Source organism: Genypterus blacodes, unplaced genomic scaffold (genome assembly GCF_046128005.1).
Source record: "Genypterus blacodes isolate CSIRO-AG114 ecotype Tasmania unplaced genomic scaffold, CSIRO-AGI_Gbla_v1 ptg000033l_1, whole genome shotgun sequence".
NCBI classification, from domain to species: domain Eukaryota; kingdom Metazoa; phylum Chordata; class Actinopteri; order Ophidiiformes; family Ophidiidae; genus Genypterus; species Genypterus blacodes.
In genome coordinates, this window is record NW_027466846.1 from 2,124,405 (window position 1) to 2,146,594 (window position 22,190).

The window sequence follows — 22,190 nt, forward strand, 5'->3', positions numbered from 1 at the left end:
CTTTCTTTCTTTCTTTCTTACTTTCTTTCTTTCTCTGAACGAATGAAAACGTAGCATTCCCCATCAAGATTGTTATCAACATCTTATGTTACTGTTAGGTAGTTTAGACAAACAAATGTTTTTATTTATTTTTGTTGTATATTTTTGTTGAAGCAAGCATTTGACATGACAGTGCACATACAGTTATGGGACACATTGGAGATCATTTTTATACAGAAAGAGGGGGAAAGGAGAGAAGAGAGAGAGACAGAGAAAAGAAAAAAGGTTGCATATTTGTTATTATTATTGTTGTTTCACTTTTTTCGAAGGAAGGCAGAGAGCCAGAGGGAGAGAGAGAAAGGAGAACTTAGACCCTGAGGCAAAATCGGCAATATATTGTTCAAGTAAATTGAAACAGATACAGCAGAAAGCCACGGCCGCCGAAGGTTGTGAGGACATGGCACAGTAGTGTGGACGCAGAGTCCAGGATGACATCAGTGATGTTGATGTCTGCATGATTTTGATCATATTTGCATTTTTGGTGAAATGCATGTGATAAATTAAATATTTTGCTGTACATATGCAGTAAAATGGAACAGTATGCAGTAAAATGAAAGAGTATGCTACAAATATGCAGTCAAATGAAAAAGAATGCAAAAGATATGCAGTAAAATGAAACATTATGCTGTAAATATGCAGTAAAATGAAAAAATGTGCAGAAAATAGCTCACTTTGGACCTTAAGTCCTGCAAGATTTTAATGTCTACCTGTTGTTTTCTTTTTTTTTACTAAGTCAGGGAAACTGCATGATTTCCTGTCACCAACATCGGCTATAACTGTCCTAGAAATTGGTTTCTTATCCTTTATCGGATTTTCTGATTAATCTTGGTCCTTCTGTGTGCTGCAGTCCCTTCCCTGTGAGAGAGACCAACCCATTCAACAACGTCGAAAGTTGCTTACTTCAAGAGGAAATATGCGGAGGAGGAGGATTTACACAGAGGCTTACATGGATATTTTCAAAAAGTAAAAACCTTTACTTTTCCTTTTCCCCATTTCTCTTTGTGTTCAAGTCGACCTTCAGTGGAAAGCGTGGGTCCTGGTTCTGTTCTTTGATGACAGACCCTGATCCATATGAAGTCTCTATTGATTAAAGCTGTGGGTTTTCATACTGTCTTCTTATTGATTTTACAACAAAACCAAATGTTCCTTTAGTGATTCTCAGTTCTCAGCAGTGACACTTCCTCTTTTGTTAGTATTTTTTAATCTGACACTCAACTCAATTCATTCCTCTTACACCAAAAATATTCATTTGCATCGTAGTTAAACCCAATTACCTAAAACTCTTCATTACATTCAGTAATGTTTACTCTTCCTATGGTATCTGAACATGGAAACTACAGTATGAAGGCTGGGGATCAGTGGTTCATGTGAGAGAAACACTGTGGTTATGGTGAATGAAAGATTGATCATGTGTGGTTAAAGCTGCAGTCATTTGGTTTTTGGCCACTAAAGGGGTTCTACAGTCATTAAAAAAAACCTGGAATCCTGGGATTTGAAAATATTTCTTTTCCAGACCTGGAAATGTCTTGGACAATGACAAAATATCCCTGTTTTCACTCATTCAAAATACCCGAAAGAGGAAGAAGAGACGATTCCTTTTAGTCTTTTCTCGAGTGATTACTGATTTTGCAACATTTTCAAGACCAGGCCAGACTGGCAGCACCGGGCTTGAGTCATTGATTTGTCTTTATATATCGAGGCTGAAAAGTAAAAACCAATGCAAATGCTTCTGTCAGCTCATAACCATTCGAGCAATATCAGCTGTTTGGTGTTATTTGCTCACTGTTACTGGCTCGAACCTTTGAGCAATCTTTATAAGTGCACAAAGCATCACAGAGACGCTTTTCCTCAAACGTTGTTGATGTTTGTGATTCATGAAGTAGCAGTCTACACTCACATTCACTTAACAAGTTTAGAATGCCAAGGCTGTTGCTTTACTCATGGATAAGGAAAGTGAATTCCTGCCATTCGGGCGAGAAACCCCCCAAAATGACCATGGATGAAACATCTGCATCATAAAGTGTTATATTTACAAGGTGTAACATTCCAGACATTGCAATGTTCTCACAAGAAAGATTTGTGCTTCACAGGTATGTAATGTAATGTAATTCTTTCATGAGGGCTATATGTAACATTGGCTCTCAATACATTTAAGTAACATTTGTTGCCTTGCTCCTTCTAAAGTAAGTCATAATCTGACCTCCTGACCTCTGTTCACTGGTTGCCCACAGCACCTGATATTGCAGGAGGACCGGAGCTGCATCCTGAAGCTGTCCTTGCAGAAGCTGAGGTTCCTGGAAGACCCAGAGGCCTACCTGAGGCGCTCTGTCCTCATCAACAACCTGCTGAGGAAAATACACCATGAGGAGGAGGAGTTGCTGGAAGCTGATGAGGAAGAGGAAGAAGATGAAGTAGAGGAAGATGACGAGGAAGAGGCAGAGGTCATCAGAGGAGAGAGGAGGCAGCAGAGGCTGATGTATCCAGATAGGAAGCGGGTGAAGGTGCTGGTGACAGACTGCTGCTCCCCGGCGTTTGGCCTGGAGGAGCTTCCACATTACCGGTTGATCCCCTGTTACCCATATGGCCTGAGAAGCTGCCCGGGCCTCGTCCAAAACCACCAGGTCCTTCTGTACAACCTGGATGACAATGGATGACTCTGCAGGATTTGCTGTCCTGTCTCTTTTCAAATCTCAGAGGAGTATTGTTCACTCCTGTGACAGTAAGTGTGTGGACATGTGCTGTTTGTTCAAAGTCACCAGATTGATGAATGGCACTGTTTCCCCTCGTTTTTCAAAAAAAAAAAAAAAAAAAAAAGTCACTACATTAACTCCTTTGCTGAGTAAAGTGCTAGTTGTGCTAATGAGCAGGATGTCACCGTCTCTTAGAGCAGCGGAGGATTAGAAGAGAAGAGGAAATGTCTTTTCTGTCTAAGTTCCCTACGTCTTTTGACCGGTGTCAGTCTTCTTCTGAGGTCCGACTCTGCACTTTACTTTACAGGTAAATGTGAGACTCCATGCAGGACTTTGTTGGCGTTGTTTTTGTTGCACTGCAAAATGTGCATCTTAACACTTCATTTAACATCACTGTCCACTGAAAATATTTTGGAGCCATGCTAGGAACCATGTGTGTGTGCATTGGAATGGATATGTAGCTGGTTTACCTCCACTGATCAAGGGAGTTGGACCTGAGATTACATGACTGCCATGATACAGAGTTTTGCCAAATCATTGTCCTTGTGTTGAGTCAAGTTTAAGGAAGAAACCTCTCTGAATAACGACATGGTAGAGAAATTCTGTATTTATTTAATGAAACATCTACAATAACAAATGTGAAAATCGACTCTGAATTTGTTTTATTTATTTGCAAATTTGTGAATACAATTGAACAATTTAATTCAATAAGGCACCATTAATTCAACGTCTGCCAATAGCAGAATTCAAAACCAGCAGACAAACATACAGCCCACAGGACTGAGCTCATCCAGTACAGTGTAGGAAGTGTTGACAACAGTTGCATACTAACACGTTCAGCACACATTAAGAATCATTATCTTTACTCTGAAGTCCAATATTCACTCTGGCTTTTCCTCTGGTTTGGTCTCCACCTATTTGTGAGATGTCTTCTTCAGCTCCTAGTTTGCTTTATATGCTGAGTCATTTGTTGTCAGTCAGGTTAGACAGCTGCTACAGTTGTACATCTGAGGGGACATTTGTTTGCAGCAGACAAGAGTCCAGCTTCAACATGTTTAGGGAAACAAACAAATAAGGCAGATGTCTGGAATCATGAAAAGGATTCTTGAAACAAGTTGATTTGTATTAGGAACAGTTGGAAATGTCTCACTGTGTTGGCAGATTTTAATTTGATTCCAGAAAATAAGTGACCACAGATCCTCCCCCAGCTTCTTGTTACTGTCTTGTTGATTTAAAAAAAAAGAAAAAAAAGTTCAGCTATTATAGCTCGTGTGCAGCATGAGCGTATTCAGGGATTACATCCTTCTTCTGATGCACTGTGTGAAGAAATGGCTTTTATCAACAGGTGCTGATACGCTTCTGTTCTCTTTTAAACAACTCTGTGACTTATGAAATATCCTCTCTATCATTAATTGAACTATGTGAACTGTTATGTTGTCTGAAGACTTGCAGTCTTTTTGTTTTGTTTTGAACAAATTCTCAAGTGTGTTTACTGTCTCTTTACATTTGATGTCATGTGCTCATCCAGTGAGCTTTATGAGCTGTTGTTTTGCAGCTCTTTGCTACCCCCTGTTGGTGAAAAGGAGGATGATGGAAGGTCAATCATTGCTCTTCTGTTACGAAGTTGTTTAACTCTCTGAAGTCACACATATTGATAACAGTTGTTTTTAATTACCCATCACTAATAACAGAGATACATCTTCTACGTCATGAAAGAGAAGTTGTTTATCAAAATTTCAATTTTACTACAATTCAGAGTGACACAATCACATGCACTGCTCATTCAGTCCTGTAATTTTTTTTTTTTTTAAACATTTCAAAATATTAAAGATCAAAATTAACATATTCCCTTCTAAAATTTCATGTGTGATTTTATTTAAATAGGGATGGCATTATGTTGGACAAATATGCTGTGTAGAGAAAGGAACTGATTTTTAGGTGGTAATCAAAAACCAAATCTATTTTTTTAAGCAAAATAAAACAATGACCTGAGACTTCAGTAGGGTAAAAACGTGTTCAAGTCGCTTATTGTTTTAAAGATGAATTTCTGATTATAGTACGTCTTGAAATGCTTGAAAATCCAATTTCCCTCTTGTTAGCTCAGCAGCTTCATTTAACAATTTGATGATGAACATACTTTCATCAAATTGCTTTAAGATATTTCGAAATAACAAGACTCAATGTCAGCTGTATTCACTGTAAAAAGAATAACCTTTCAGAGTTATTAACAGCTGTTAGGGATTATATCAGGTTTCCATGGTTATCCCTAAAACTTTTTTTGGTATTAGCTCAACTTTTCAGGAGTGTTCCACTTGTTTCAAAAGTATTCCTGATTTTTCACATATACAGTACATATTCCAAATGTTCCACAGCTATGGGTTTAGGGAGCATTCTTAACTTTTTAAGGTAATCCCTGATGTCATGAATACAATGGTTTTACAGTAGAAGTTTGTGTCATTCTGTCTTTGATTGTCCCGTCTCTGTCCAGACGTTTTATTGGGTTGTATAATGTGCATTTTTGTAACAATCTCTTAAATGGAAGCAAACAAGAAACTGAAGGCAACTGTTAAAGGTGCATTTGTTATTTTAAGAAAAGAATTTATATTTTAATGAAAATGCTTATTCCATATTTAAGATAAACTATTTTGACAGAGGGCCATTCAACTTTTTCAGGCAATCGATTATCAAATAAAGTATGTGAGGTGACAATGTTGGTGTTTTTCATTATCTATCTATCTATCTATCTATCTATCTATCTATCTATCTATCTATCTATCTATCTATCTCCAATGACGTCACTGTGTCTGGATATTGCGCGCGAGCTTAAGTTACCTTCACTTACTTCTGCCTAACTCAGCCTTTACTTACGCAAATTGTAAATGGATGCGTTACAACTGCCTCCAGGCTGCAACCTTATTTGTTGACTTTCTTTCAATGATCGATTTTTTTTACCTGGATGAAATATTGTTAAAGGATTTTGACAGGTGATAGAACAGGGAAGATGCAAACCAATCAAAAAGGAGAAAAATAAGCATATAGCTAAGTGACTTTTAAGTTCATTATACATGATTAAATTAATGTGGCGAAAATTCAATTACCAACAATAGTATTCAATTGTTTTTGTTATGTTTTTACCCTGTATGTTTTACAAGGTATGAGTTAAAGTAAATAAATAATTCAAACAGGGAGACATAACTATAGTATTTTCGCCACATTCGTTGTGTTTATGATCGCGTCATTATTTTACCCACAGCACCTCAAGGCATCACCACAGCTGAGCGAGTCAGTGTCGTGACTCTCCGTCGATCTGTCAGTTGGCGGAGGATACAGAGAGGTAGCGGGGCACCGACACATCCGGATCACCTTAAAAGATCTATCCTATTCGATTTGCTTGTCATTGTCTAACTATAGTTGTCCATTTTGAGAACCACTACTCCTGGTTAAACAGGTTTGGTGTTGACTTCTGAGCTCTCTCTACCATGATGCACGACTTAGTTGGCTAGCTAACGTTAGCCGGGCAGCTAGCGTTCATCACCGTGGTCTGGGTGAAAGTAGCAGGGTCCGTCTTCCTTCTTTGCGCCGTGGGATTTACTATCTAACATGGGGAAAACTAACCGTGTACTCAGTATGTTTGACTACCTTCAGGACCCCCACCTCGTCGCACGTTTTCAACATATCTGCGGGGTGCGTGGGTCGTTTACAAGAACCGCTTCTGCGAATAGTAAAAGTAACAGCGGCGGCAAGGAAGCGGTGCAGGACCCGGTTCACTCTCACAACAACACGGCTCGCCATCATTTCGTTAATGGGGATAGCGAGAGTGAAAACTACGCCGTTAAAGGAGCAGGAGAAGGGGGGAAAGTCGCGACGACACGAGCGGGGGTCCGGTTGAGGGCTACCGGCAACGGAGATCCAAGTGAAAACCCTCACAACAACGGAACCCTGCTCACTGTACCGGGCGACCATGGAGAGACTGTGACGGCTGTTGTTGGGAGCAACGGTCGGAGCCCAGCGGCGGAGATGACCGCGGGTCAGCGGGGCCACAGCCCCAACCGGCCAGGGGAGTTTTCGGAAGAAAAGATGAAGGCAAGGATACTTATAATATTGAATTGAATAATAAAATGATAACACTAGGAAGAGCAGTATGACTATCACCTCGTGGTGTTGGTGTGTACTGTTCAAGTCTCGTCTATAGATTCACAATCAAATCCAAACAGGCCTGAACTGCATAGATATTATTGTATAGAATGCCAACTTATTGTACCGTTCACGTTAACACTGTATGCTGTGAAATAAGTCAACTTTAGTGTGCAGTCCAGGAGATAGCCCTGCTCTCTGCAATGGTTATAAAGGCTTTGGTGCTGGCAGGTAGTTGTGCAGCGAGGAGCCTGACTGCTTGGCGAAAAGCAGCATCATAAAAAATAAATTGTCAGCCTGCAATGATGTGCTCACTTCAGACCTGCCGGCATCGTTTTCTGGGACGGCAGAAAAAGCACGGGTTGTAATTCCTGTACAATCTAGTCTGTAATTCTTGCTATGTTTTCAGCTTTTAATTGGGCTGACTTTAACATTGTCTTGTTTTCACTGTTAAAAGGCATCTGAGGAGCTCGCTTCCCTCAAGAGCAGCACAGTCAAACCACTGCGGAGAAACTCCCTGACAGGCGACGTCGGCCAGGAGTTCCTGATCAAGAACAAGTTCCTGTACTACTTGTTCACTTTTGGAACCGAGTTGGGCAATGAGAGCTTCTACATCACCTTCTTCCCATTCCTCATGTGGAACGTGGATGCCTTTGTGAGCAGGAGGTTGATCATGGTTTGGGTTTGGGTCATGTACCTCGGACAGTGCACCAAGGATGTGATCGGATGGTCCCGTCCTGCCTCCCCACCTGTGGTCAAAGTGGAGATGTTCTACAACTCTGAGTACAGCATGCCTTCCACCCATGCCATGTCGGGCACAGCCATCCCATTTGCTTTGTTCTTCATGTCGCATACCCGCTGGGAGGTAAGACATCATAAATCTATCTCACTATACCAAAGAACTATCATAATGCTGACTGATAATCCGTCTTGGGGTTGGCAAGATGGAGAACTAGGTTGGAGCCACTTCCTTTTCTGTAAAATGAAAATGAAAAAAGTTTCCCTAGTGAAGTTTCACAACACGCTGTGTTTGTTCCCCAAACAAGAGTTCACTTTAATTACAAAAAGAAATGTTCCACACATTAAGCCAGCATTTCAGAATCTATTCTTTGGGAAACCTTGCATCATACTTTTAGGGTGTTAGTGTTTTAGTTTAGTGTTTTTATTAGATGTCAAAATCCCACTACATGGCTTTAACAGTAGACGTAAACAGGACAAGAAACAAGAAATTTTAATATTGTCAGGTCTACATCCCTGTTTTACGCCTGATTTTTTACATTTCAGCTTTTTGCTTTAGTGCTTCAATTCAAAGAAAAAGGAGCAAAGTTCAGCATGGCAAAAAATGGGACAGGTGAAAAATGGAGAATTTGACCCATACCTGTTCTAAAGGCATTTCCATAACCTTCAATTACTCTTCTCACCTGTCACTACAGATTTAGCTCTGCTGTAGAAAGAATCACAATTGAAACCTGTTTTACAAGTTGCATCTCCAGCCCTCCTTTCCTGGACCAAAACAAATGAGGGGCCTGCCTCCTTGTCCATTTAGCAACGTTGTTTGGGGAAAGGAACGTGACTGGGTTCCATTTAGTGTTGATGGTGACTCGTTTGTGATCAGTGCAAAAGTACCCAAAGTTAAAAATGCCAATTATATTCGTCTTAAACCCAAATTTCTACTGTACCATTGCGGTAAAAGACACACTCACCCAGGCTCAGCAAGGTGCTGAACAGCCACGGTCTAAACTTAGCCTGTGACCTGGTGAAGGATCTTATTAACACCTACAGCTGGTTGCCAGTCTTTGTTGGCTCATCACTTTGTACCATGTGATTATCAGTATAGTCATGAATCAGACTCATAGTCCCACGTAAGCAGAGTAAGTGCAGTTGAATTATAGAGAAGAGTCTCAAGTTCAGCTCGGGTTTCCCTTCAGCTTTCTAACCTATTTCCCAAAACTGAGAAAATCTAAGTCTGAACAAAAGTATGAAAGATTCACTTATCTTTCCGTTTATATAAATCAGACCGCTCTCGGCAAAGTTCAGCCGTCCACCTTTGACTTATGTTAAACAGTACAATTCAGTGTGTCAGTGTGATGGACCTTTGCACCCTGAGTAAAGGCAAACACCTTGGATGCAATAGGCTGGTGACATGCATGTTACATGATTGTAGTTATCTTAAAAGCCTGACTGGAAGGGGAGTGACTTCAGTCTAGTAAGCGAAACAGTTTCTAATATTCTAAAAACACTTAACATTTGCGCATTCATATGTCCTGGAGATATGTTTTCATTTGAATCAGCTAAAAGCATCATCGTTCGGAGCCGGCTGACATTCAGTAGCTTTCTCACGGGCACTTTGACAGACACAGGTACTTTTACTGTGACGGGGCTTAAACCTATGACCCTCCATTTTTACACGACCGTTTCTACCCAACCTGCTGCACTTGAACAACACCGGCAAATGTGCTTCAGCTTTTGATACAAGAGACCCAAGACGTGAGGCTGCTATATTAACAATTAATGAAAGGTTGGCACGGTGCATTCAGTGACAGAAGGCAGGGTGGTTGTACAGCTCTCTGAGCATGTTCCTGCCCTCTTACTGTTGGTGCTACAGTGAAATAAAGACAGTGAATTGAGACACAGACATTCACAGAGGCTTCCTACGTGAGCAGTAAAGCTTCGGTCCTACGTTTTTCCTCTTCAGAAGAGAGTTGGAGTAGATCTCGATGCATCATGGGAACAATATGCATTCTGATGAAGGAATCTCGTTTTAACAAATCATTCTCTGTTTATCGTTTCCTCATCTTCTTCTGTCCACTAAGCGGGAACAACATCTCATTGTGCTCAGTCAGTAATAACCGGCCATATGTCTGCGTTGTCCAATCGTCCCATCGTCTTACTGTATGTCCAAACTGCAAGAAGCAAGATTGAGACAAGTTGCTGGAACTTTATTGATTTTTTTACTGAACCGAGCCAGCAGGGCGACTGATTTTCCCTTTTTTCCTTCTCTATTATTCGGATTTTGTGTGTTTTGAAGGAGTGCAGCTGGTGGCTCTGTCAGAATCAAATACATCAGTTCTGTCCTAACTTTGTCGTTCTCCTGACAAGTCCTGAAACAGTCGATCAAACAAAAAATGATAATGATAATAATTGAAGATTTAGTGTGCATCTATATGTACTAAGTGACAGCATGGGAAAAATACTGACTATTGGCCAAACTCTCAAATTTCAAACAAATGACACACTCGGAAGCTGTGTGATATAAGGTCCATCAGTACAACAACTTCTCAATCACAATCAAAAGTGGCGTAAGGCCCAAAGTATGTATAAGGGAATTGGAAAGCTACTTCAGTGTCCGTGGTAGATTCTACAGACTTTCAGCCCCATTTATCTATTTGGCAGCAGCACTGAGTGTGATTCTCCAGCGCTGATTGAGACTTGGTAACTCTGGTAACATAGATAAATGCTACTATCACTGCTTTGCTGTGTTACACTTCCCAGTTTCTCATGATGCTTTGTCACATTATCTACATGGTAGCTAGAGTGTGGGATTAAAACAAAGTGAGGGGTTTTTGATGAGGAAAATGAACTGTATGGCGTTTGAGTCATATTAGGGGAGTGCCGAGGTGGGACTGATTTATGACTGTGCCTCCATCTGTCTGCCATGAGCAGAGATAAGAGAGGTGACCCCTGACCTACAAGGGTGGGAGTCTAAGATAAGACACTGATTCACTTCTGCTTCTTTTCCCTCGCTCCCTTTTTGTACACTCTGTAACATCACACCAGTCTTTGCCAAATGTAGGAAGCACAAAATGGGAATCTCTCTCCAGCGCTGTGTAGAGTCTCTGTGTGTCTTAGGACAACAAAACGATCTCATTTCAAAGTTGGAACTACTGCTGCTTCCCTGTTTGTCTAGCACTATAGAAGACATTGACTTCTCTCTGTCTGTTGGATCTGATGCTGGCTTTCTCCTCCCATTAGTTTGGCTTTTATATGGAATTCTTCAACTCACTGCACTTCCCTTTTACAGTTAGTGATCCCTAGCATTTTCATACAGTGGAACTATGAGGATCTTCTGATTTGCAGCATTAGCCTTGCACCCTCAGTTGTCCATCTGACAAGAGGCTGAACCAAGATGATGACTCACATGTAGTAGATCTCTCAAGGACATCCATTTTACTCAACTCGCCGGGGTCCTCTCCTGAAATACCCATATCTCTGTGCCTGGATTCTTTCAAAAGCCTTTCCAAAATGCGTCCAAAAACAAAATATTTCAAATCTCTCTCTTTGAAGATCTTTATCATGAGGGTCCTCTTTCAAAGTGTGACGTCTTTCTCGAGGAAACAACCTATCGGTGTCAATTACAGGTCAGAAAGGTCATTTGAGATGCTCCCCTACCTCACAAGCTCACTAAAAATAACATAATACCAAAGAACAACACAGGTTTTTGTTATCCCTTTGCCTTATTAGGTCACCTGTATATCACATATCCATCTTACTTTCATTGTTACTGTTCTCTTTTGTGTGTGTGTGTGTGTCTTCTTTTCGTTTCTTCGCCCCTGTATGTATACAAATAATCTCAAATTGTCCCATAACTGGATGATGTCAGAAGCTTTCATCAACATAAATATTCAGCAAAAACAAAACAAAGTGTAACATATGCTAATCACCCAACAGCAGCGGTTTGTGTCATTGCTGGACATTTTGACCAAATGATTTCATAAAGTGGTGAAAAATGTTGCAAAATCTCCAATTGCATGTCCATTTGCACCCCAAGTAGTCTAGCCATTATCAGTCTGGACTACGCTTAGACTGATTCAGATCTTAGTCAGACCACCTCATGCTTTAACGCGGTTGTATCTTAGTTTCGGTATGACTACTCATGGATGGCTGTGCGTGTGAACCTAGCTAATGTTTGATGGGTGTATTTTATGTCTTGCTGTTGTGTCATAGCTTTGGTGGAAAGCCTTGGGAAATAATGTCTTGGGATTTGCTGAGTAATTAAGTTCCTGCCTTAGTGGCACACAGCATGAAACAATTAAAAATTATACCGGGTGATTCCCAGGTGACTGCCAGATAGTCTAATAGAACATCTATGCTCACTTCCTTATGTTTATTTGGATGTCAGAGGTTACTATCCATCCTGCTAACTACACAAGGATACCAGAACCTTTAGCCAAATACCAGAGTTTGTCCCCAACATCCCCTCCCAGTCTTTGTCGTCTCCCTGCTGAAATCACTGCCCTGGCGGAGTTGTCTGAGCAAGGCAGGAATTTTAGAATGGGCTGGTTCCTCTCCCATTCTACCGCCGCCTTCCACGGCCAGTAACTAGTGCCAGATGTCTCCTTGGAAGATACTGGTAATAAAAGAGATCACACTCAATGGCAGAGAAGAGATTAGGCATGGTGAGAGCAGATAAGGCTGGCAGGAAAGGGATGGAGAGGCAGAAGGATGAAGATGAGAAGACGGGTTAGGGTAAAGTAGACGAGAAGAGAGAGAGAAATCGAAAACATGAAAATAAGGGGAAACAAGCACCATGGGCATCAACACAATATATAATACATAGTGCTCTTTGTTTTGTAGTTTTTGTTTTGTTTTGTTGTGCTGTTGAGCCAGAAGAGAAAACCCGACGTTTGTGTGGGACTTCCTCCCTCACAACAGGAACTATTGGAACACCACAGTTCTTCCTGCAGGCTGAATGAGTTTTACATTGCGTTTGCATTCAGACTCTAAACAAATGTCCAACAGAGTCTAAGAAGGTTTTGGTGAAATTTGTTTCTCAAGCAACACACACTGAACAGTAAAACAGGACTGCAATATTTAATCACTTCGATCAGTGGTTCCCAAACTTTTTCTTTCGCGCCCCCCCCACCATATGTCCCTCCCAAATACATCTCTCTCGAATTCAGTGTGTGTGTGTGTGTGTGTGTGTGTGTGTGTGTGTGTGTGTGTGTGTGTGTGTGTGTGTGTGTGTGTGTGTGTGTGTGTGTGTGTGTGTGTGTGTGTGTGTGTGTGTGTGTGTGTGTGTGTGTGTGTGTGTGTGTGTGTTGCACACAAGACCGAGTGGATTCAGAGGTCAATAAGCAGTGGGCAGTCAACCGCAAAGAACACAACGCATCCATAGAACACGTGGTGGCTGCTGTTGTGGCCACCGTGCAAACATGGCTGTGAGAGCCGGTGACACACGCTCTGTTTGCACAATGGCAGTCCAGCGTTGACAATATTCTTCCAAAAATGTTAAAGGTGTCCTTTTTCAGCAGGCTTTACAGCTAATTTAGCACTCTCCTCCCTCTCAGCTCCCACTACCCCTTTATTCTGAGTTTAAATTCACGTCTTCCCCCAGCAAGTGGAGTTTTTTTAGAGGTCTTGTTTCTAGTTATCTCATTTCACACTTACAGTAGGTTTAACTGCTACCACGAAGGACTTGTTTGCTCTCGGTTGTGGTCTTTCGCTGCCCGATTCCCAAAAGGCCGCCCCCATTTTTCTCAGAAGAGAGCAAATTCACTTTCGCTTTCAGGTATTCAGTCACGTTGATTTAGAATGTGGGTTCATTCATAACATGTCAGCTGAAAATGGTCTAGTTTTGCCCCTGGATTTCCGTTTTTAGGAGCAAAAATGTAGAATATGTGGGCGATTTTGCCCTTTGCCCCCTGTTATTTCCTACACTGCTCATTATTGAGGCCTAGTGGTTACAAAGTCTCTCTAACTGTAGACTGAAACCAGACAGTCACATATTTGAGCCTTGTAACAGTTGTTTTCTGTCCTTGAGCAAGAACCTCTCAACCTCACAAACAGTTACACCAAAGAATATAAGAAATAACAAACCATATCCCCCTGTTATGCTTGTATGTGCTGCCACAGGTTAGTTTGGTCTTAAACATTTAAACTTAATCTGCTGTACGAGGTTTAATGAGTCATTTTAATCTGGCGGGCCCATGGTTAATGAGGACCACTACCACAAAAACATTCGAGGTTGTCAGCACTGCAGTCGAGCTTTGGAAGACGTCCCTCCCTAGTTTGATACATAGAAATGTTTCAGTTTCATATTTAGTCACTTTGTCTCCAGCAATTCCTTTTTTTGCAACCACGGTTATTTCTCTGTGACGGAAAACAACAACATCACACAACCGCTTTGCTGTTTATCAACACACTGTTTGATGTCACTATTGACTGTGTGTGTAACTTAATGAAGCGAGAGAACCCCACAACAGTTCTAAATGTGATTAAAAGCTTACTTGACTTACGCCCAATGAATAGTTACAGAACATGGGCGTTCTTTGAGCGGGCAAGTATGTGTAAATCGCTGAACAATCATAAAGCCCCATACTGAGTGCAGTATTATGGTACATTATGATGGCGTCATTCCTCCCGCAGGGTTAATGAGGGCTGGGAGTGGTGATTTTGTGTGTGTGTGTGTGTGTGTGTGCACTGTAATATAATTCTGGACTGTGAGAGGAAATCTGAGCCCTCTGAACACACAATGAAGAAAACTACAAGCTGTGCCGTGACGCATCTGCCATCTCTTTCTTTCCCTTCCATTTAGTTTCTTTTTCTTTCCCCCTATCTTTATGGTTGCAACAAAGGTGAAACAGTACCTGTTGTTGTAAATGCCTGCGTTTACTCCTAAATGTTTTATAATGGCGTGCTCTTTATGTCTTTAGATGCTATCTTTAATAAAAAAGTATTTGGCAAAAGGAAGTGTGAAATTGAACAAGGCAAAGTGATAAAGAGATAGTAGGAGACTCACAACAATAATGAGAACTCTGACAACAAAAAACAATGCATTCAACCCTTCACTTCACTGTTTTAGGAATGTTTCTTTCTTAAAACGACTGCAAAACATTAGTGAATAGGCCACAAGAAAAACTCACCGTGTGTCTAAATAAGATGCAGCCTTCTTGCACTAACAAGCATAATTGGAACTAATACAGCGCCAGATTTCATGTGTCAGTAAGAGCAAGTACAGTGTATGTGTCAAAAGAGGTTTACCGGGTACTGGCTTGGTCATGCAGGCCAATTGTCAATATGTCTTGGCTCAATAACAGCTAGTTTCCTTTAGCTTCTGCCTGAGCCCCACTTTACAACAGGATGTTTAGTCTTTTGGGATGTTTCGTGATTCAAATTTCATAAGATAAAGCTGGATCTTGTCAAAATCAACGACTTGTAGACCAAAACTGAAATTTTCACACACATTTAGGTTACAAAAGTATCTTTGAATTTCGACTGAGCGTTGTACGTCCTGCTGACACTGCTCAGACAGGCTGATAACATGTTCTTCATCACGTGGCTTCAAGTTTGAGCTTTCAGTTTTTTTGCTCTCATGGATCTGGTTTTATGTCAGGTCATTCAGACAAAAATTTAAAAAAAAACAGCTTTTTGTGGCTCAGACCGATCACGGAACAATAGTTCTCTGTCACACGATAGCTCTAAGTTGAGATGTTTTGCAGTGTGACCTTTTCCCTCACTCCCAACTCCACTCCTCGCTCCCTCCCTCCTCTCTGTGCTACAGGCCATGTACATCTGATAAAGAAAACAGCAGATTTGTTGAACTATTTATGAGGTCCTCTGGGTCCAGTACACATAAGCAGATAATCATATTCAGAACATCTCTTCAGGGTCAGCTGCAGCATAACATCATTTTACAATAGTTTTAATCAGTGGTTCCCAAACTTTTTCTTTTGCGCCCCCCTTTTATAGATCAGAAGTTTGCCGTTCGTATTTTTTCGTTCAGTTTTTATCATAAATAATAATCAGTGCACCGACATTAAGACAGTATTTAGGGATTTAGTAACTTTGAATTGTTATTTTTGATTAATGGAACATTTTAAGTCACTGGACTCTAAAGCTATCATGGTCGTTACTATTGTTATCTTGCTCTGGTTGGATTTACTCTGAGATTTCACCATTGCAATAAGTAATAATGCTGCAAATGTAACATGTTGTTGGATGTCTGTGCTGCCCTGAATTTAACATACATATTTGATTTCACCTCAACAGTACCCATTCACTCTGGGATTCAGCTTGGCTCTTTGCTGGTGCCTGTTGGTTTGCCTTAGCCGACTCTACATGGGCATGCACTCTATCCTGGTAAGTCTACACACATACTTAATCACACGCTTCTGTGTGTGTGAACTCAATACCGGATCCATCGGTAACAGAATCTGAACTATGGCCACTTAGCTCCAGACTTGATCCGTCTTCAGGTTCTGTTTCGGCAACACATCCACAAGTGTAACCACAGCAGGACACACAGAACGGCTCACCGAAAGTTTATCAGGTCTGACCCAGGCTACGTGTTATGTAATGTTTGTTATGTAATTATGTATTTATTGTATGAGCTTTGAAAAAACCCATTGTGCATTTTTTTTGTCCCTCCCATTTGTGTTTGGCTGGGTTTGCAGACAGGGTGTGAAACAGGAAACCTTCAATACTTCCATTCAGTTAATCAAGAAGCGGATTCTCAGCCAAACAAAAGGCAAAGAATTTGATCAAACTTGAGAGATCAACACACACACACAAACTTAAAATGTTGTTGGTGTTCTTAGTTTCTAAACACACAGCACATGGTTGGTAAGAAGGTGGAAGTAGCGAGTAATTCCTGCCAGATGTTAGACAGGAAAGTACTTCTTTAGCAGCAACCTGGGTGTTTAAGTCAGAGTGGATCCAGTCATTATAGTGTGCTGTTTCATACACGATTACAGATGGTGTCCTCCTCTCATTGATTTCATTGTAATGTAGTCTCCGTTTTCACAATCCTAGCAATACTGAGAGCAGTCAGAAGGGTTCTGATCGAACTTTTATCATTTTATTTTTGCAGTTGTATGTTTTGACGATTGACTCAAGTTCTTCTGATAAGAGTTGGATTAGTCACACCTCTACTTTCCACCTCTAAATCTGTTCTGTGGTTGACATGCTGAGGCCTGTGCTCAAGGCAGATGTTGATTTTTAAAACCAATACACAGCGGTATTACGCCATCCCGTCCTGAATATTACAGAATATTCTACCTGCAAAAACTTGCTCCCCCTCTGCTCCCCTTACTGTGATAGATTGAGTTAGTCTGCAGCAGGGCTTTGTCTGGAAGAGATGTGTGTGTGTGTGTGTGTGTGCCGAACAGGTACTGTCATGTACATGATGTAGTAACACCATGTGCTCACCACAGGTAGTAGGTTTTGCTGAGTCTGGGTAGCGATGCAGCCATGGCATTGGGGACTTACTCGGTCAACAAGGAGTCAGCAATTGAAAAAGATGTTGCCAATAGTGGACTACTGTTAGTAAAATAGTAAATTTCTTTAAACCCCCTTGCTATACAATCTGTCTTTAAAAGGAACAAGTGTTACATTACAGAAAGAGTCTATCTACATTGAATGAAGTCGAGGCTAGGCCCAAGTACCATTTTTAAAGCTAGGTATTTGCTTAAAGCTGTTCCACTTCCGTTTCTAATGTGTCCACCATTACAACAAACAAACATTTGCGTTCCATAAATTGTTTGGAAGCAAAGTAGATGTGTGAGAGTCACTCAACCAAAGCGTCTACATACTTCATTGTAGGATAGGAGATACTTTTGTTCTCTACTTTTGAATACTGGAACAGGGCCAGCCCGGTTGCATAAACATTTACTTGCAAATAAAAGCCCGGAGTCTGGATTTAGATTATTATACCCCATACTCTAGTGAAGTTGTAAGTTGAGAAACTGTGTAACTGTGTTTGTGACCATTGGTGGGCATTTGAATGGCGTTTGTATGGGGTAATGTCACTGACTGGTGAATGTCTTGTCTATCTTAGAACAGTGTTGGACTTGGCTGTCTGTCACTAGGGCAACAGTCGACGTTGTAATGCCTGTACGGTGTCGCAGCGAAAGATGGAAGGGTGGTGAAGGAGCACAGCGGTGTGAGTAATGCCTCCTGCTCCTGCAGACATTACAGCACACTGGCATTCATCCCAAACAAATGTAACAAAGTAATTCCACATCATAGATTTTCTTAAAAGGCTTTTGGTGGCTGCCCACAGGTTTGTCCTGGTTAAGACCTCCACCTCAGGAACCACACGCACATCTGCTGGCCTAGATTAGATATTAGAAACGTCTATGCTGCAGCTGTGACCCGTACTTGGATATTAGTTATTTTAATACTGCTTTCCTCAGCTTTTGACTGCATCAATATTCAAATTTGGGTCCTTACTTCTACTTGTCAAGAATGGCATTGTAGATAACCTTTTCACTCTCTGTTCTAGTCCAACAGTATGGACTCTAGAGGAATAAGCATAAACAAAGTGACAGACGTACATTTTGTTTGTTCTAACCCCTGATCTGCAGCTCTACAAGGCAGAGAGCTCATTTCCACCTGATAGCAGAGACTGACTGATGTCGTTAGGCCTAAATGCTCTACAGCAGGCCTGGGAGACGGTTATGTTTCAGGAAACACATGGAGAGCCATTTGCGGTCTGCACTGCCAAGCCCGCCGGGCACTTAACGCGCTCTGGAAATCATCACGCCCAATCAAATGACTTCCTCCTCCTTTGTTCTGCAGGAAAAACTCAGACATTAAACTTTTCTCCTGACAATTGGTGTTGTTGACCTCTATACACCTTGTAAAAGGTTTGCAGAGCAGCACACTACTTCTGTCTGTTACTTTGAATTTAGTTTTGAAGTTATTGATAGTGTAGAGAACTCATTTGATGTGAGCCATTACATGTACAATCATATAATGGATGCTGATAGCCGCTTCAGTTTAGTCATTAATGATTCCGGATAAATTGTGAGCTCCCTCTGGGATCAGAACTAGCTTAGATGCTCCATTAGCGGTTCAGTTTCCACTTAGGCCACCCACATTTTGGCCTTCAAGGCATCATGCCACCTTCTTGTCCTGCTTGTAGAGCGTTTCAGAGTGGACGGCTCATTGGGTAGCAATTCCCTTCACTTCCCCACACACAAGTCAGGGAGAAAATGACAGACCTGGAAAAGCTTTCACTCGTCACGTGTCTGTCATTAGGAGTGTTGATAAATGTATGCAAGGGCAGCAGTTCATTGATAGCGAGGGTTCCAGCTGGTTATCTTGTAGTTGCTTCACCCTTAAATCCTCTGATAGTAACACGTGGCCTTGCAATGGACGTTGACATGAGCTCTTCGTTAGAATGCAGCAGTCAGAGCTTGAGCTGTGTCCAACATGTGAGGGCAACTCTTGAGCACTGTTTAATGACTGACTGTGAGGCTAATGTGTTCCACAAGATAGATTTAACTCAACATTGAAATGCTGACCGGAGCCTGACCTGTCACGCGCAATGGAAGTGTACTCAATGGAATCGGACAACAGCTTGATGTTAAACTTATTTGGAGTTGTGGAAGAAACTAGTGTTGAACGTATTAGAATCCTGCTGTCGGTCTCTCGTCTCATTGTTGTTTTGTGTGTTGTATGTGTGTGTTTGTGTCGTATTGACCCGTCCTTAAGACCTTTAGCGAAAATTCCGTCTATCTGAGATCATAGCTCTTCACCTCCTCCCAAGCCTCAAACTAAAGATTTGAGCAAAAAGAACATTATGTTACCTTTTTCCAGCTGTGGGATAGGACACGACGTGACGCAACATGATACAATGTTATCATATACGATACAATGTTCATGGTGTAGCTGACTGCACTGCCAAGAGTTCAGTTTGAATTCTGTGGAATGTTTTTATATTGATTGCGATTGAGAGAGAGAAAAAATTCGACTCTTGCTACTTGCTGCTCCTTTCTGAAAACTTAAAAGAAAGTGTAGACGGATTTGTTAACAATACTTTTATACCGATTCTCATTGAATCAGCAAATGTCTTCTCCCCTGTTGCCTAGGAAACCAATAAGCTTCATGATCAGCGGCCACCTCTCTGACCTGACTGTCATCCCCTTGTTTTGTTTCCTCCAGGATGTCATAGCCGGCTTCCTGTACAGCGTCTTGATCCTGACGTTCTGCCTACCAGCTTTGGACCTGATCGATAACTTTAACCTGACCGCTACCTACGCCCCGCTCATCATCATCTCCCTCCATCTGGGTCTGGGCCTCTTCTCCTTCACCCTGGACACTTGGAGCACCTCTCGGGGCGACACCGCACAAATCCTGGGCACCGGCGCCGGTGTGGCCCTGGCCTCCCACGTCAACCACTACCTGGGGCGGTTGCCTGATCCCCCGCTGGACCAGCTGCCCTTCTCAATGCCACCGCTCACCTTTTGGCTGGTGGGCGCGGCCATGCTGCGGCTCGTCCTGGGCGTGCTGGTGCTGGTGGCCACGCGGGCGCTCATGAAGGCCGTCACTATCCCCCTGGTGTGCTGGGTGTTCAGGATCCCCAGCGGGGATGTGAGGAAGGCCCGGCAGCATATGGAGGTAGAGCTGCCGTACCGCTACATTGTCTATGGTACAGTTGGCTTCAATGTGCTCTTCCTGGTTCCTCTGATCTTTAGCTACCTGCGGCTCTCCTGATCGGATGCGTAGTTCACTCCCTCGTCAGTCACTGGGGTGGAGCAGCGACAGCTACATATGCAGCTATTACTGTTATCAGACCAGTTTGCCCTACTTGTCCCATCTATAGCCTCTTTCTCAGCCGGAAGCTTTTGCGCTGTTGACTGCACTCGGGCGAATTTAAGCCTAAGCACTGATCTAAATGCAGTTTCTCTCAAGTTTGGCTCAGGTTAGCAATGAGGAAGGATGAACCACTTCCCTCCTACATTCTAAAAGGCAGGGACCGCTGAAGTTTTCGTCCTTTTTCCTCGCTATCAGTTCTACCTGCCACTTTGGCAAGAAAGATTTCTATTCTGTTTTTAATTTCAATACGAATCACCTCTGATTCCAGGGGACTGTGTAGCTTTAGAGCCCAACAAGGACTCCTACTGCTCCCCAAACAGCTTCATTCATCTGGAACAATTTGTGTGTACGTGGTCATTTTGTGTTGTATCAAACTGTGTGGTTCTTTTTCAGAAATTAAGTAGTGCTCTTCCACTCTCTCACTCTTTCTCTCTCTCTCTCAACTCTCGAAGCAATAAGATGCTTATGATTTTTATATCATCAATCCCTGTGTTGAGAAATGTCCGCCGTTGACCTTTGACCCTGTGGAGTGGACACCCCTGTGTTGAAACTTGAACATTTTGAACTGTCCGCCCCGGAACTTACAGACTGTGTCAGAACTGGTTGGTTTTTTTCGAGGTGTTCAATCGCACATGTACAGTATTTTTCTAAAGCGCACATCCTGTGTTTGCTCTGTGGTTAGACAACTACAGTTTGTCTTCTGCTCTGAGATTGATTACTTTCCCTGAGGTGGAATTGGGACAAGAGCAATGACTGAGCACATATGAGCCCAAAGGAAGGAAGAGTCACTTTTTTTTAGCGGGAAATGTTTTTAATAGTCTTGTTTCTGTAAGTTTGTCAGAGTGACAGGAAGCTGTGGGCTTGCTGCAGCATTTCTACCCGCAAAAAAGCTGACTTCCACTTCCTGCGCAGGGCAGGATGAGAAGGTGGTGTCAGGAGGGAGGCAGCTGCGGAGTTAACGCTGCTCTCAGCAGAGAAGCCACGTGGATCATCTGATGGCCCGCAGTAGATAACAATGCACACAAAGGCACATTTTACATTTTATAGTTTTGTAAAAATGTATTGTATTGAAACTGATTCAATACATAAAGCACCAGAATTTTGCAACTTGCCTTAGGCTTCTTTTCACCTGAACGCCCCATCATTTGGGTTTCCGGCACCATGAAGGAAACGTTTGCGGTTTAAACTTGGCATTGACTCATTTAGCTTCGACGACAGTTTACTCATGGACGAGTCGAGAAAATGCAAACAGTCTGCTAATTATTTGCTGGATTTCTTCAAAGTAACAGTTAGATTTACAGGTTTTTACTGTTTAACTGTTGCCAAACCTTCCCTCTACTGCAGCTCAGTCATTCACATCAACGGTCCATCATCAGCTTTATCATGATAGCCAAAAATGTCAATCATCCTTCAATACTATAAAGAGACCTGTGAGTTTGGATGTTTAAGATACGATCCAAAACATGCGATATTATTATCATCTTACTCTCAAATGAAGACACAGGACCAACCTGTGGCTTCAGACTGACCTGGCAGCTGGAGAGGTAGCAAAGAAAAACTCTCAGCTCCATGTGACTCCAGTGTTTCTGTCCTCTTCCTCTCTAAGCTCTTGACTCCCTCTCCACACACTCTTCCCTTTACCCAGCACTTCTTACAGGTCCACCCCACCAACTCAAATTTGATTCAGAGGTGGTAGTTAGATGTAAATAGGAGTACGGTCTAAAAGTTTTTAAAAACTTTAATGACAACATATTTGATACAACACACTTAAAATATTTTGCAAGTAAA

The 22,190-nt window shown here is 41.9% G+C and overlaps 1 protein-coding gene across 1 annotated transcript; it reads left to right on the forward strand.

The window, feature by feature from the left end:
- Nucleotides 1–6,005: 6,005 nt before the first annotated feature.
- LOC142995552 (sphingosine-1-phosphate phosphatase 1-like) lies at nucleotides 6,006–21,296 on the forward strand. Its single transcript, XM_076146636.1, has 4 exons — nucleotides 6,006–6,812; nucleotides 7,321–7,728; nucleotides 15,852–15,941; nucleotides 19,749–21,296. The coding sequence occupies exons 1-4, from the start codon at nucleotides 6,330–6,332 to the stop codon at nucleotides 20,298–20,300; spliced, it is 1,533 nt and encodes a 510-aa protein (XP_076002751.1). The 5' UTR covers nucleotides 6,006–6,329; the 3' UTR covers nucleotides 20,301–21,296.
- The last annotated feature ends 894 nt before the right edge of the window (nucleotides 21,297–22,190 follow it).

Coding starts and splice junctions, on each gene's coding strand:
- LOC142995552 (XM_076146636.1), top strand. CDS start 6,330: ATGGGGAAAACTAACCGTGTACTCAGTATGTTTGACTACCTTCAGGAC. Junction 6,813..7,320: donor TTTCGGAAGAAAAGATGAAG/GCAAGGATACTT, acceptor CACTGTTAAAAG/GCATCTGAGGAGCTCGCTTC. Junction 7,729..15,851: donor TGTCGCATACCCGCTGGGAG/GTAAGACATCAT, acceptor TCACCTCAACAG/TACCCATTCACTCTGGGATT.